Source organism: Nothobranchius furzeri, unplaced genomic scaffold, assembly GCF_043380555.1.
Source record: "Nothobranchius furzeri strain GRZ-AD unplaced genomic scaffold, NfurGRZ-RIMD1 Scf215, whole genome shotgun sequence".
Taxonomy (NCBI): Eukaryota; Metazoa; Chordata; class Actinopteri; order Cyprinodontiformes; family Nothobranchiidae; genus Nothobranchius; species Nothobranchius furzeri.
In genome coordinates this window covers 20,368-36,957 of record NW_027223231.1, presented here as the reverse complement: position 1 = coordinate 36,957, position 16,590 = coordinate 20,368, and the positions used below count along the sequence as shown (strand labels likewise).

At 44.4% G+C, this 16,590-nt stretch overlaps 1 protein-coding gene across 1 annotated transcript; it reads right to left on the bottom strand.

Moving 5' to 3' along the window:
- Positions 1 to 1,443: 1,443 nt before the first annotated feature.
- Positions 1,444 to 14,159, bottom strand: LOC139061598 (E3 ubiquitin-protein ligase TRIM45-like). The gene is made up of 8 exons (XM_070547927.1): positions 13,418 to 14,159; positions 10,208 to 10,496; positions 9,947 to 10,092; positions 6,560 to 6,876; positions 5,375 to 5,504; positions 5,164 to 5,278; positions 4,950 to 5,076; positions 1,444 to 4,689 (listed from the first exon to the last, which is right to left on the bottom strand). Exons 1-8 carry the CDS (start codon positions 13,870 to 13,872, stop codon positions 4,535 to 4,537), a joined length of 1,734 nt encoding a protein of 577 aa, XP_070404028.1. The 5' UTR covers positions 13,873 to 14,159; the 3' UTR covers positions 1,444 to 4,534.
- Between the last annotated feature and the right edge of the window lie 2,431 nt (positions 14,160 to 16,590).

The window sequence follows — 16,590 nt, the reverse complement described above, 5'->3', positions numbered from 1 at the left end:
TAGGTTCACACATCCATAAAGAGTTAATTAATAATACACTTGAACCGTTTTGTTCCTGTCATCACCAGCCTGCATTTAATGGCCAAAATGGCTGCCGTCAAACTGACGGTTACTGGAAATTCTAGTGAAGTTGGAATTCTGGAAGTTCTGGTGTCAACGCTATTTCTCTAAACAGAGGCTGTTCAGGAAGCTGTCTACAAAAGGTAAAATTGCATCATCTTAAACCCCGAAACCCTTAAAAATGAACAAATATGCCTTCAAGGGAGTGATTCTCACGAAGCCGCAGGAGTCTCAGGTGATTCAGGGGCTGAATAAAAACTGAAGGCATCTCCCACGCTGCAGATCCAATAATAAAACAGGTCCTAGTTATTTTTAAAGCTTCAAAAATGAAGCAGCCCAGGGATCATTTACTTCTCTTGATGTCAACTTTTGATGTGATGGTTTTAATTCCCACCTTCAAGTCTTTTAGACCACCTGAAGGCCGAGGCAGGATCCAGGCTCCACCGACTCTCAGCAGGCGGATGATGACAGCATGAAAAGCTCAGTGGGTCAAATGTTCAACACGAGAAAAGGTGTGTCCCAGCTGGGAGAAAACGCTGCATCATGATCATCGGCTCTCCCAATTACAAGCAACATTACCTGAGAGCTCGACGGAGGGCCAAGGAGTTTATGGGTTCTGGCAAAGACTCAGTGTGGACTTTAGACTAACACCAGAGCCAGAAATCAGAAACACACACCTAAAGCCACTCCGTCATCTACAACCCACACCTGTGTGTGTGTGAGACCTCTAATCTCAGCTCTTTAACCTCTCCTCCCCAGACTTTTACCCGGTAATCAGGAAGTCACTCAGATCCAATCTGCTGGAGCTTCCTGTTGGATCCAGCAGAGATGCTCCTGACAGCTGGAGCGTCCTTCTGGGACAGCTTCCAATCAAATGTCACTGCTACTCATGGAAGATATGCATTAATAAAAACATAACAGGAGACATTTAAATGGTCATGACAGGGTCATTTTAAACTATCTGATGCCATCTGCTGGCCAGGGCAAGTGTTAATGATACTACAGCCAGCAGGTTTGTCTTATCATGATCTCTTCTTTCTAGAGAATGACGCAGGAAAAGTCTGCTCAGGAACACTTTTGCTCCCAAAGAAACAGACTGATTTTCCATGACCCCCTCGGGAAATCAAAGTCTGAGTAATTCCACTTCAGAACAAACTGAATAATTACTTAAAAAGACCAGAATCAAAAATGGAGGAAAAAGTTTAAGAATTAGTTAAAAAATGACAATAATGAAGAAGTGAACATGGGAGCCCAAAAATACAGGTGCTACAGAAACTGCAGCATGTGAGGAAGAGGAGGGTTGCAGAGCGGGTCTTCATGTGTTCATCTGAGATGCTTTAATAACATGAATAATGATTTTTAAATGATCACACGAGGCAGGACTGAGAGTGAAAACTTTATTTTTCATGTTGCAACAAGGAGTGGGTGGGTGGGTCAAAACCTCTGGAGAAGTCAGAGCAGCTTTGGAGAGGGTTGGAGGTTAAAACAGCATCAGCTGATCTCACATAAAAGCAACATTTTATTTTCAGAAAACACAAACGTTTCCCGGCTGTTGCCGACATCAGATACACGCAAACACGCAGCTTAACTGAAGCCTAAAGTTTGTATTTTATTCTGATTTAAATCAGCCTGAGCATTCTCTTCACAAGACTGTCCGACAACGGAAGAGTGCCTTCAGTCAGAGGCTTCTTCAGTTTGGCTGCAACACTGACCGCTACTGGAGATCCTTCCTGCCAACAGCCATTGTAATATACAATAACTCTTGGATGACTTGATTATTATTATTATTCAGAGCTACTACAGCAATCAATTTCCCTCTGGGATTAATAAAGTATTTCTGAACTGAATTGAATGTAAAGATTTTTCCTGCAAATGGAAGAAAGTAAGCCACTACTGTGCATTTCTTCTCCCCCTGAAGCAGGTCTGGTCTTGGTTCTCAGATCTGGATATTCTGTGGATTTTCTGAAAAATGACTTCTGAAATGACTTCTACTGGGACACCGCCAGAAAAACCATCCATCCGTCTACAAAGACACACTAGATAGGATACGTGGCACCAACCATACTGTAACAGATGTAGTGGTGGGGTGACTATGGTGTCAGACTGGTGTGTAGTTTTGTGCAGGTTCTCCTCCCGGTCGTGGCATCAACTTTTTTTTTCCTAGCTACTCTTGCCAATATTGTGTTTTCAACCCTTTATTGGTAAACGGTTTAAAATATAACAACTAATCAGTTTGTTTTTACCTTCTTTGTTTATTTAGCCAGTGTGGGTCCAGAGTTTAAACTAAAATGCTGCTTAGAAACAACCAAATTCAAATACCTTTTTAGAGACATAAAATATTTTGTAGAAAATAATCAATAAAACTAAAATATTAATAAATTAAATCTGTTTCAGTTGGCTAAATACATTACTGCCGACCCCAGTGAGAGTCAAACCAGCGTCAGCAGAGGGCAAAACGAAGCATAAGTCAGACCGTTACACCACTGGACTACCAGAGCTCATACAATAATCGGTTAGCCTAAAACCCTGGTTTAGGCGCATTTTGTCGGAGCGGCCGTGGGCAGAAATTTGCTGAAAAGAACCTTTCATTTCATGTAGCAAATTATACTTATCTTGCTTAATTGGAATTTAGTATTAACAACTGTAAACTAGTAACAGCCGTAGTTCATGTAGGTCAGGTTAGTTTGCAATAAAGTAAAAAAACAAAACAAACAAAAAAAAAAAACAAACAGAAGAAGTCAGTGGGCTGGGCTGAGTTTGCGTGAATGGGCGGGGCTGACTCTGGTGCAGATCCACCTTTGTGATTCTGCACTACTTGAAAAAACACAAATTAATGGCATAAAAACCTGAAAGGAAAAAAAGGTTAAGCAACTGGGAATGGATGGATGGTCCACTTTTTCCAGTTCCAGTAGTGAACCAGTTCTTCGTGTTCCCATTACCAAGAGCTCTGGCTGTTCTCCCAGCACCATCTGCTGGTTCCAAGAGAACAGCTGAGGAAAACATGAGCTCCAAGTCTAAAATCTCTGAGTTGGTTTCACTTTTACTCAGATCAGCAGCTCATTTAGAGACACTCAGAGCTTCTTTCCTCCAATAAATTCAGTTTTTCTGCTTTCAAGAATTGTATATGTTCTTACCTAAAATCCTGGAATTTGGGGGCGGGGGAGGGAAAAGCTACAAATGGGTGGTTTTCTTACAATAGTCGTGTATGTCTAATCTGTCTGACAGATATTATGGGTCACAAGACTATTTTTTAAGGACAAGCACAGGAACCTCTTTGGTGTAGAAACCCTGTTAGAGGCAAGACACTAGCAAGGTGGAGGTGGTGTAGTGGTTTGGGTTAGGGTAACCCTGTTTGAGCCAGGGTTAAGCTTGGTTTATGGTTGACGCATTTACTTTCCGCTTGGTGATGCGGCTCGCGGATGGAACGCGCTTCACAACTTGCAGCGTTTATGGTTCAAGCGGCTTGTCTCTGCGGTGAGCCGATATTCTCCCAAACTGTAGGGGGCAGCATGGAGCTCTACGACATGCATCCAACACTACACCATAGTAGAAGTAAAAATTACTGTTGTTTACAACATGGCATTCCAGCATTTTTAACAGGGTCCTTGTCTTTTCTGACAGTGCGAGCTATTTCTCACCAAGAATTATTAACAACATGTTGATCGCGGTGATCTCTGAGAGCTGAATCACACAAATGTCTGTATTTATGAACCTCTGCCATACTAGTTCTTGCCGGTCCGCCATGCTTTTCCGCGTCCGACCGTCCGCGTGGTTAGAAAATTTCCTAGGTGCGCGCTGCGGAAATTTTGGGCCGTGCGGAGGTGCGGTGGAGGGGCGTGGTTGTTAAAATGACGCAACTTTTCCGCGCGGAGCCGTGCGGACCTCACGGACGCGTCAAGCATAAACCAACCTTTAGGATTAGAGCCACAACAAAAGCAAGGTGGAGGTGTTGTAGTGGTTTCGGTTAGGGTAACCCTGTTAGGGCCAGGGTTAGGATTAGACCCAAGGTGGAGGTGGTGTAGTGGTTTGGGTTAGGGTAACCTCGTTAGAGCCAGGGTTAGGATTAGACCCAAGGTGGAGGTGGTGTAGTGGTTTGGGCTGTTACAGTTACTGGAGGAGACTGTGGTCGGCAACATTCAGCTGGGTTAGTGTTAGTCAGCATGGTCTACCAGGAGATGTGTTGTTCTTCTGAGCCATGATCTGCCCACAGAGGGGATACAGTGGAGCTCAACACATCATGGCTGTATTTAATAGTGTTTTTTTTTAGATGTCATTTATTAAAAAATCCTCTATATGATGGAAACAAGTAAAGAATGATTTCACATTTTCATTTAGGTGAAATAATTGTCCACAGACATGTGAACACCAGAGAACAGACCGTTTTTGACTGAGAGCTCTGCATTTGTTCCATTGTAATGTTGTTTATAACAACGACAAGAATATAGATGGATCTGTGTTCTCATCTCTGGGTCCCTCACAGCTCCACGGTGCGCAGATGTCCACGAGGAGAGACAGCAGCCAACACGCTCGGAGGTAAACACTCAGACTTCTCAGTGGTGCTGCCGCAGCAGGACCAGTGGGGCTTCCCGGGATGTCCCTTATGACCGTGACCACAGCCTTTAAACCCTCCTGCAGAGACACAGGAAGGACATCTAGACGGGCTCACGCTCTGGTCCATGTGAATGAAACATCTCGCATTCATCAGGCCAACAAAGACCCTCATGATGACCCCAACAGAGATAGAATGGTTGGAGCGTTAGCTCGTGTTTATAGAGCGCCTGCTACAAACTAAAAGTTTAGAACTTTTCATTTCCACATCTTGGTAAGATACCAAAGACCAGGTGTGACACAGTGACAGCTTCCTGTGTGAGCGGACTTGTCCCCAGTACCTGACATCGTTCCTGCGCAGCCACAGATTGCCTCTTTGGCTCCTCCACTGGAGCAGAAGGAGCAGCAGTGGAACGTCCCACCGTGGTGTCTGAACTTCTTCTTCACATTCAGCAGGAACGGAGAACCCTGCAGGGAGGAGAGGGGAGCTGTGAGCTCCAGGTGAGTCCAGCACCTGTCTACCTGTATCCTTTGTTTGGGTGCAGCCCTTAGTACCTTCACATGCTGGGCTTTGACACAAACCCACACAGAGTAAGGTCCTGGTTCCTCAGGCTTGTATGAAACGCTGTACGTTCCATCAGCGTTGTCCACCACCACCGTCTCCACAGCGCTGAAGGACACAACCATTAATGGGTATTATAAAGTATACATACCAAATAATCATTACCAACAAAGCATCCCCCACAGAGGCGGGCAGAGCCCTCACCAGTTCTTCTTCTCTTTGTGGACGATGCTGACGAGGACCTGCTCTCCTCCTCGAGCCATCTGCTCCCCGGCTGAGTCTCGACACACCAGGCTAAAACGGCCCGGCTGGCCCTCGCTGCCCCGCCGCAGACCTGTAACCAGGCTAAAGGTTAAAGGTCACACAGCTGAACACAGACAATGTACTGCAGGACTAAGAGGATAAATCTAAACATAGCTTGTTCATGTGTAAGGGGCACCAGCCAGGAAGCTCTTTTAAGATCTGCTGTTGACTCTTAATGTGGATTTGGATGTTTAGCCTGCTGTAATGTGGAATTAACTCTCATTCCCCAGCCCACCCATGACTCCCGTCCTTCCTAACGCTGCCAACTGCTTCCAGATCAGCTCCGGATGCTGATCAGTTTTCCAGACTCTCCCGCTTTCACTCACTCGAGACATCCAGCTGCTGCTGCAGTCGTGTCACTGCTGACAGACTTTGTGTTCGCATCAATGAATGTCACGCTGGACATCTGTCAGACTGATTATCTGATCACTCAGTGTTGTCCACAAGCAGCTGAGATCCTGAAGCCGCTGATGTTGATGAAACCGCTGCTACTGCAGAAACGGTGGACAGAGATGCCTCAGATGTTAAACCGCTGATAGATGATTAATTTGGGTCAAAACTGAAATAACGATTATTTGTGTTAAAGTTTTTACATTTCTGAGGTCGTGAAGCCTTAAAGCTTAAATACTTTGCAAATTTTCAAGTCACTTTCTTGAGCCAGTGTGTGCTAAAACAACCCTTTACAGCACATATGTCAGAGTCAAGGCCCGCGGGCCATATATAACCCGAGCAAACCTACTGTGGGTTCCTGAGGTGAGAACATGAGTAGAACACGTTTTTGTTTCCAGACCTTCTGAAGAGTCTGCTCTAAATAAATGACTGTCTCCAGAAAGTGTCCTGAAGCTTTCTGTCTACATGTCTGGACCTGACAGCATCCTCTAAGGACATTCCCAGAAGGCATGTTGAGTCACACCGGCATTCCTTTGGTTCAGGAGGAATTCTGGAACGCCCACTGGTCTATCAGCTCAGTCTGACCACTGACTTGTTTCTGTGACCAGTAAAACAGGATGTGCAAACCCAGTCCCGAGATCACCTTCTCTTTATCTTACAGGAACACAGACAGAACACCACTTTGCCTTTGTTTACCTTCTCCTTCAATGGTGCACCTGCTGACATCCAGCGTCCTCCAGTTAATCACACCCACCACTGGGTAGCCCTCCACCTCTCCGGCTGGCTCTCTGGGCAGGAAGCAAATGCTGCTGCTATCGTCTGGGGCGACCGCCGCTGGACAAGGGTTATAGCCTCTCTCTGCCAGGCTGGCGAGTCGTCTTAGAGTCACTCCTTTAGCGCTGAGGATCTCGGCGTCAGACCCACAGCTCAGGAGGCGCTCGGCAAACGCCACACTGCCTCGGACATCCAGCAGGCCCTGCTGCAGCTGCACGCTCTGCAGGTGGAGGACGTTTCTGTGGGAAACAGATGAGGCTTGGGTTCAGTGGTCCTGCTGTTAAAAGGTTACAGGTTACTGAAGAATAACCAGCTGCTCAGGGTCAGATTTGATAGGATGATTAATGGAAGGAGTTCCATAAACTCTGGTTCTCGCTACAGATTTAGCTCTGCAGACCGGTCTAGCCACTCTGCACTGTAGCAGAGACAGTCTGAAGGACAACTGTAGACTCCGTCCCACGGCTGTGTGGGTCATGGCCAGACAAACTGTGCATTTGATTTGTCCTCGGAAATCCCCACCTCCGAGTAGGAAAAATCAAATGATAAGCAGGATACTGGGAAAAAGGGGATCTCTGATTAGGCCGTTTTCCACCAATCAGTTCCAGCTGAGCAGCAGAAGACGGGTGGATAAATGTTTCCTAAGCATTCACTTCCTGTTTAGCTTTGATGTTTTTATCACTTCATTCTTTCTGTTCTGGTTAGAAGAGCTTCACGAACGCGGTTAATACGATTGTTCAGGGGTGGGAATTGAACGCATCATTTAGATTAATGTTTTACTCAAGTCCCACTCGTAGATGTTTAGTTTAAAGAGCTTAAAACCAAACAAAAAAACATTAATATAATTAAGGGCAGAGAAAATGTTACTACCAAACTTATTTATTAGCCTCGAGGGCCTTAAAGTAGCTTTTCCCCTTTCAGAAATGATGTATGATTGTCAGAAATCCGTAAAAGTGATTATCTCATCATGTACTGTGATGTAATGTAGAAACTAAGACAAGTTTTTTTTGTTTTTGCTAACCACGCCCCCTGCCCCACAGAGCTCTGTGCAATAGGAAACGGAGTGCAGACCAGAACTAACCAATATCATTAGACTACCGCTTAGATGCTTCAAATTTAAGGAATACCTCGACTGATGCAGAGTTGATGAACTTTTCACGAACAAGTAAGTCTCTAAGATATAAATATATGAGAACAAAACATGACATGAGAATAATACTTGTAAAACAACATGTTTTAGCTGTTTGTCGGCTACAGAAGAACATTTATAAACAGAAATGTGAAGTCACCATCTTAAAAGGAACTCCGGCTAAGAGGACGTGGATGCCCTAATAAGCCACAAGTTTTCTGTTGTATCAAACTATGTTGTTAGAAACACACAAAATATAGCCGTTTATTTATATATCTAAAATATTAAGTACATTTTTTGACATATGCAGGACGCCATGCTTTCTGCATGCAATGCACTCTAGGGGCAATGACGGATATTGGCTGCACTTGGAAGAATAGCTATTGACGCTAGTGTTTGTTTACGCGCTCACTGTATTAATTATTAAGTAAAATGCTGCATTGTGCTGCTTTTGGATGTAATTTCCAGTCAGAGGGCAACAAGGGGAGTGATGTGACTTTACACAGCTTTCCCACTGGCAAGAAGAGGAGAAAGCAGTGGGAAGATGCCTGTGGACGGACACAACTTCCCAAAGAAAGTTTCAGAATTCTAAAAGAAGGCTGTGTTCCCAACATTTTTCTCCTGATGCGTTTGAGGCTTATAGTCAACCACAAATACTTTAAGAGCTCACCGGAGCGGCTGGGTATAAGAGAGGGCAGAAACTAAATGCTTTACTGGCCATTTTCCCACACAAGGGGCCTAAACACCCTCGGAGAGACGAGAGACGCTGGACACTCTCCTGAGCCGACAATCAGCTCCTGCAGCTGCCGCTTCTGTCACGTTCAGCGAACCATCTGACACGCCACTCGCCACGGATGCAGCTGAACATTCACCTCTCTCGTCAGTAAAACAAGCAGTAAGTGTAGCAACAGTGTTCTCCAAATATATATCGTAAATCCTCTAATACAGGCAGGCATTCAATTAAAGGCCGGGTCTCCAATTTTGGCCGCGCCATCTCCAACGCCAGTTCAAAGCGTTCTAGAGAAGTTGTCGGAGTGGCCAATCCGTAACTTTCCTCTTCAGCCAAAAGAACCAACGACAAGCTGGATAAAATCTGTTGCTGTTCCAACTGCTGCAACGGTTCATTTCACAATAAAAGCTGAACCATCACGACCCAGGTTTGGGTCTCGCTAGATGCCAACAAACTGTCGTGACCTGGGAGTATCTCAAGACTGGTGGTCGGCTGCCGTGGCTCTTCTACATGCTCCGGCTCCACAAGGTCAAGCTGGACCTCTACACCTCCTGATCTAGACGGGTACGTAGACCGACAAATGGCGTTGAATGTGTTTATGAACCTTCTAACCAAAGCTTAATGCGAAGACATCACCTTCATTTCCCCTCAGAACTAATCGTTTCTTCGGATTTGCTGGTTCTGAGCAACATTCCACACTACACCATTCTCCGTCTCACTCACCTTAGTTACACCATACATTTAGTGTTAAAGTTAGTCTAGTTTAATTTGTTTAGTAATAAATCTTTAAACTTTTAAACTTGACTCGCTCTTCTGTTGTCTCTGAGTGAATTCGAAGCTGTTATCTAATCCCTGCAATAAAAAGTTCCAATCTTCTGGTTAAACAGTACCCACAGTCAGATCCATAAGGTGGATTTCATATTTACTATGGAATCATATGGCTTATGGCTTATTAAATAACATGTAATTTAAATCATTACAAAACACTTCTGGTAACCCTTAGCTACTTTCTACTGTCGCTTATAATTCCTGCAGGTCAGAGCGTCCTTCTGGACATTCGGAAGGGAATGCTGTAGTGAAGTGTTTCGTTTACAAAATGAAACGGCTCTAAGGCCTAGCTCCCAAGCCGCTGAGAAAATGTGCGTGCGCGGCACGCGCCGTGAGACGGGGTGGAGGGTTAAACTCCTTCAGTCATGAGCAAGTGTATCGGCTCCTTTGTACTAGGAATCAGTTGTTTTTGCGATTACCTTGTTTCTTTCTATTTTTCATGTTTTTTTCTCTCTGATTGTGCAATCATATGAGCAAATACAAACATATAAACATAAAATCAACATTAATTTAAAAATCATCTTAAATAATCAAGATCTCAGTTTCAGTTAAATAATCGTGATGATCATGTCTGCCATAATCGAGCAGCCCTGGTTGCTACTACTGCGCGGAAACCCCGTCGTACCTGCGCTGGACCTGAAGCTCCTCTAGGCGCCGCAGCAGAGACAGACAATGGGCCTCCACAGCGCTGGCGTAGCCTCGAGCAAAGGCTCTGATCTCACTGGCTGTTGCCTCGACCCGTACCTTCAAATTCTCCTGGGAAGTTTCCACCTGTAGCAGGATATCAGGAAAAATTAAACAAAATAAAAAACAAAGCTTAACAAGCCGCACCACCAAGTGTGTTTTAGATAACAAAAGAATGGGCTTAGAGACGGCCTCTCTGAACCTTCTGTAGAACTTCCTCCATCTGCTCCAGTCGGGGTCGTAGACGCGTGCTGACCAGATCTCGAATACGGTCACCGTGATGGTCGATGACGTCGTGCGTAGGACAGCAGTGGTGGTCTCTGTGCAGCGTGGAAGCGCAGTCCAGACATACGGGTAGGTCGCAGAGCTGACAGAAGAGCCTGAGCTCCTGGCCGGGGTGAAGAGAGCAGAGGATGGGACGACCAAGACGTCCACGAGCCTTCAGGTCCTCCACCGCCTGAACAGAGTGAGACGCTGTTCGCTTCTGACGTCTGGACACGATGCAGAGAGCAGGTTTTCACACATCTGGATAGGCTCATGAGCACCACACCACTAGGTGGCAGTAACTCCCACATTAATGACAAATCAAAATACAAAGGAAGGTTTCAGCTTTGCTGAAGATTCTCTGAACACTTTAGTATTAATCTTTGTTGCTTAACTGAGTTCTTGAGGGTTTAAGTGGACGGGCCATGCCCTGGATCAACACAAACGCTTTGTTGAGTGTTAGGGTGAGAGCATCTGGACAAAATGAGACAAACTAAGGCCGTGTAATTCAACTATTTGTTCTAAATTACTACCTAAACAAGTTAGTTAACAAAAGTGTGTATTCTTATTGAAATGTTTTCACATTAAACTTTGTAAACATGTTCATATTGTCCTTCTGAAGGCTAGTCTGAAGGTGTTTTGAAAAAATGATCAGCTCAACAAAGGTGATAGAATGAGGGCAAAACCCACTGAACCGTTTATGACATGCATCAACTGACCTGTAGTAAAGCTTCCAGAGATATTATTTTGTACATTCCCATGCCCCGAGGTTCATGAAAAGCACATTTATACAAGTTCTAACCCCGTTTGGATAGTAGTGGCTCAGCTTTTGTTTAGATACATTTTAGGCATGTGCATTTTAATATAGTGGCTCCAAATCAGGAATGTCCGTAGGGCTATTTGTGGCCTTCTGTGATTTTGCACAGCCCCCAAATGCATATCTAGAAGGATGAACTTTGTTTCTTTAATAGGCTAGAGCAGTGGCGGCTCCAGAAATTTTTTTTCTGCAGGTGCTATGAAGGAGCTAGTTTTTTTATTGAGGGTGCTATGAAGGAAGTGGTCATGCGTACCTATTGTTCTCTAAAACACCTTCAACACTAGCAGATACACATGCGTGCACAAAACCTCAACAACACCTGAAACAATCATTAATATACATCATAAACATATGAACAATCGCTGACTTGTCCATGAAATCATAAACACATACAGCCACACAGAAAACCATCTATAGTGTTGCAAGGTAAGCTAACGTTAGTGTTAGCATTTCCAGCGGCAAAACCCTCGACTACTGCGGCGGTTGAGGGTTGACTCTCTTCATCCAGATCCGTATGTTTTTGTGGGTCTGAGATCACTTCCAAAGATTCATTTGTTTCTGACTGAACCCGTGGAAATGTGGGCAACAAAAACCGATCCATTTTACCACTAGCTCTACCTTTCACTCGTTCGCAGGTGGAAAATGAGGTCAAAGGTTAACATCAATTTCCTGTTTTGGTTTAAGATTTTATTATCTACATGATAATTTCCTCATTATTTTTGTTTTGTATGTTAAATATTATCACAACCACACGTTACATTAAAATTAAATTGTAAAAAACGTATAAACGGAAGTCGCCTTTCCAGCTCACCACTCAGTCATCGTTTCTTCAGATTCACGATCAGAGTTTCCAACGTACCGATCAATCCAACGAACTATCAGCTCATAGTAAGTTATCTTACTTACTTCTGGAAAGCCCGGCATTTCCGTGTCACTTCGTTGACGCTCGAACGCTTGGGGGTTTCCTAGATCAGCCGGCGTTTCACCGACACTATCACTTCCGCGTCTGTGAAACCACGCTCCCTATTGAATTATCGTATGATCACATTCTCTTTTTGGGGGTAAAACTCAAGTGCCAGACCGTAGGTACTGACACGCGATCGTTCATGTCGGTTCATTTCCTTTAATGTTTTCTGTCTTTTATTTGCGCCTGATGTGTATCGCTGCTGTGGAGCGGGGCGCTTCACCTTGTCCTCCGACGCACAGATCACAGCAGGGAGCGCTCAGCTGTTTTCGCGGTCGGTAGATCTGCCTCCTGAGCACGGCCACAGTAACAATCAGGTGTCGCCACCTCAAAAACTAATTTAACACGCGATCGTTCATGTCAGTTCATTTCCTTTAATGTTTTCTGTCTTTTATTTGCGGCTGATGCGTTTCGCTGCATGCTGTGGAGCGGGGCGCTGCGCGCATCACCTTGTCCTCCGACGCACTGATCACTGATACAGCCGCCAAACAGCAAGCGCTCCGCTGTTTTTGCGGTCGGTAGATCTTTTAGAACTGCAGTTCAAAGGTAACTCATGAGGTGAATATATATGAACCCAGGTAGCAGTTTTTTTTAGGATTGAGAGGAGATGCAGGAAGATAATAAACAGACAGGACAGAAAAATAGTCAAATAAAAACAAGTTAGTTTTTGTACCTGCTGGTTGCAACAAACAGACACCATTGAAGGTAATCAGAAGTGAGGAACAGAAAATGAAATAATTATTTTAATGTTTAGAGCAGCAGGAACTCTGAGAGGCTGCAGGTGCATCAGTGAGTTTGCGGCCGCTGCGCAGGGGGAGGGGGGAGAGGGCTGAAGCAGAAACTACCGTTGTTAAAAGAAATGTGTTTAACTTTGAAAATGTGGGCGCAATTTTAATTGTCAAAAACTCCAGCGAACCATTAGTTCATTTTGCTCAAATAGAAATAGAGGCCTGCCTCTAATACTGGCCCCCCTTCCAATAAAGGCCTGGAGCTTGATGAGCTCGAGTCAAATACAGGCCCGGGCCTGTATTAGAGGATTCACGGTATCCTCAGAAGTTTTAATCAACACCAAGCAGATAAATTCTACCTCCGGCTACTAAAACTCAATATCTGCAGTCTCTTTAAAAGTCGGACTCTGAAATGTTCTCCAACTCAATATCTATGTTTTAAAAAATGTGATTTTTAGTACCAAACTAGAGGTATTTGGATTTTGTTTCAACTCTAGAAAGGTTCTATCCCAAGAGCTGTAGCACAGCAGAGAAGGAAGATGAGGAGCTTGTGAGAATGTGCACCACCTGTGGGCTAAACTTTTCAATCTGATTGTGACATAAATAGACATGAAGCTAGGAGGTCTGGGCCTACTCCACCTGTGAGCTTGGCAGCAGAACTCGCAAAGGTTGACCGAGCAGACCTCACAGCGGCTCTCAGCGCCTCCTTCCCCGCACAGGTCGCATCCCAGCGGGCCGTTGGTCACCAGGGTCTCCAGGAACACTTCGTCCAGCGCCAGGTGGTCTGTACTCAGTCCGGCCGGACCCTGCTGAGGGAGGTCCACTTCGGAGTCACACTCGGGACACAGTACCGTTGTTGTGACGCTTTGTCGGCTTGTCTTCACCGCCTCTCCGCAACTCCCGTTCCCACGAGAAGACACCGAGAACGCCTCCAGCTGGCCGATGCAGTCGGAGCAGAACGTGTGAAGGCAGGGGAGGATTTTAGGGTCCCGGTAAAGGCGTTTACACACGCTACAGACCGCTCTGGGGTTCACCGGAGCGGGTTTAGGTGCATCCGAGCTCAGGGTGGGCTCTTTCTGCTCCGGCTGCGACATGGTTCGCTTTGAACGAGTCCAGGTACAGAAATCAGAGCAGTCAAACACCCAGCTCAGCAAAGTTGTCAAAGCTGGAAAACTTCCGTAAAGTCTTTTGGAGCATGTCCAGATAGCTATATAATCCGCTTCTCACGCGATAACCTGCGACATATTAAACGCCCCACACTAATAAACCACTTTTCTTCACCTCAACAGCCCCTTCGAAAGAGTTCGGTGACGTGTTCAGAGACGCCTGGGACATACGAACTTCACCCTGACAAACCAATGGGCGGCTCCCCCCCTGGCTGCATCCCGGAGATCGGGGCGGGGCTAAATGTGGGCGGAGTTAAACGTTTAGAGGTGGGTGGAGACAACTATTTGACTCCTGCCCCTCTCTCAATGGAACCAGGAAACCGCGAGTAGCCCCTTTCTAAGGATTAAAAAGCCCTAAAAACCCACAAAACCCATGTAAAGCATAACATTGGTAATCAAATGACTTATTTGCTGGATGTCATGATAATTTTAAAGAGCAGATAATTACAGGTGCCATTTTTGATCCAATCTGTTCTGATATTTTTATTCTTTTTTCTACTTTTGTATGGTATGTGTATTTATAGCACATAGGTATTTGTGTCTTTTAGCTATACTTTTGGTACCTATATAAAAGGTTCAGGCATTTGATAGACTATTCTTTAAACCTGTCAAAACCATTTTAATAGTTGATTTTATCAATGCCGCCTTTATTTTAATAGTCATTTCCCAAGTGAGTGTAAAACAGTACAGACACGGGTAAATTTGTTGTACACTCAGTTATATCAGCTACATTAAGAGGACCAGAGACTTAAATTGTGCTGATACTTCTTAAAACATGCCAGGGTTTGAGGCGGGGTGGTGAGACATTGTGTGAGACACCCAAGAATGCAGACTAAATTTTTCAATAAAGGTAAATTTAATAGAGCAAACAGCCAACACAGGAAAAAAAAAGTACAAACAAATGAACCAAAAAGCACACAAAAAGCAAGAGAACCTCCAAAAAAACAATGTGAGGAGGAAAAAGAATGCAAAAACTGTGACACCGCTGTACTATGGCATTTCAAAGCCAGAAAACACCCTGATCTTCCTTTTTTCCTCAATTTCTCTGCAGAACTCCTCATAGTCTGACTGAAAACTAAACATGAACAGGAACGGTTCCCTGCAATCGTTCATCTCCTCTTCATCTAGGCCATCACAGAAGCATAACCTCTCCACTGCCCTCCGGCAAGCTTCCCTGTCCATGGTGATGACCTGGGGAAGGGAAAGGAAAAAGAGGAGAACCAAGGGCACTTTACTCGGAGGAGATGCTCCCAGGCTACTGCAGCCACTTTTGCAGCCAAATGAACAATTAATGTGTCTGCTCTGTCGCCGCCCCCGTCTCCACACACAACCACACACTCACACGCACGCACACACACGTCTGTCTTTCTATCATAGTGAGGACCCTTCATTGACTTCCATTCATTTTTGTGATTTCACCATGCCTAACCCATACCCCAACCCTAACCATAACCAACGCTTATCTTTTCCTAACCCTAACCTTAACTAAAACTTAATTCACACTATGCCTCTAACTGGTATAGTAAGCTTCTGGTATGCTTCTAAAAAAAGCGAGGACCAAAAAATGTCCTCACTTTGTAGGGAAAATGGTCAAAATGGTCCTCAGTATGTAGTATGTACAAGAACACACACACACACCACACTGGTTGTAGTGACCAGGTTCCCCATCAGTGGTTCTCCCACATCTTGGTTTGTGCTTTGATGCCTGTTTTTCTTTGTGAGAGTTTTTGATCATTCTTCTTGGAGTTCTATAGCAAAAACTGTAATGCTCTTGTGGCAAGGTGGATAAACGAGGGCCCGGGCGGGATTCGATCTCCAGACTCCCGGGTGAGAGTCATACACTCTAACCAGTCAGCCAAAGGGACATCCCCTTGGTCAAGTAGCCAGGGCGCATGATCAATCGGGACACTGTGACAGGACACACACTGTAACACTCTGTTTGAGAAAGTGAATCTGTTGGGCTTGTACCTGGTACTCAGAGTACCACACTGCCAGAAAGGACAGGCTGAAAATAAAAAGCTTTTTATTTCCATCAATATGTGTCTCCTTATTCAAATAATCTGGGTTGTAACCATCCTCTCAATCCTTTTTCTGTTGTTCATGCTCTTGTAATCTGTTGTTTGTGTTCTGCATTATTACAGTAAACCTGTGGAAATTATAAAGTGGACCTGTGTTATTTTATATGGATATAAACATGAGTGTAGTTAAATCTGTATTTAACATGTTTAACCTATGAATACCTTGAGAAACTATTTTCAAACATTAATTTTGCAACATTGTGAAAATGATCACTATGGTATTACAAAGAATTAAGTTATTTCAAGACAAAGTGGCAAACTAAGAAATCTAACACAAAAGTAGAAAGTAAAATTTTAGGTGATGAGCCAAATTGGCTTTTGTGCAAGAATATATTACATTTCATATGGGAAAACATTCATAGGACATGTAGTGCAAATTAAGAATATCTGCTGTATCACAGTGACATATTTTCAGCTTTTAAATGAAAATATAACCTATTGTGTGGAGAAAAAACAAACATGTAATAGGTTACCTGAAGACTAATCAGCCAGTGTTTACTGACAATTTACAGTGGACATTATCAACAGAACATCAAGATAATTCAAATCAATCGTCTCCACACATACA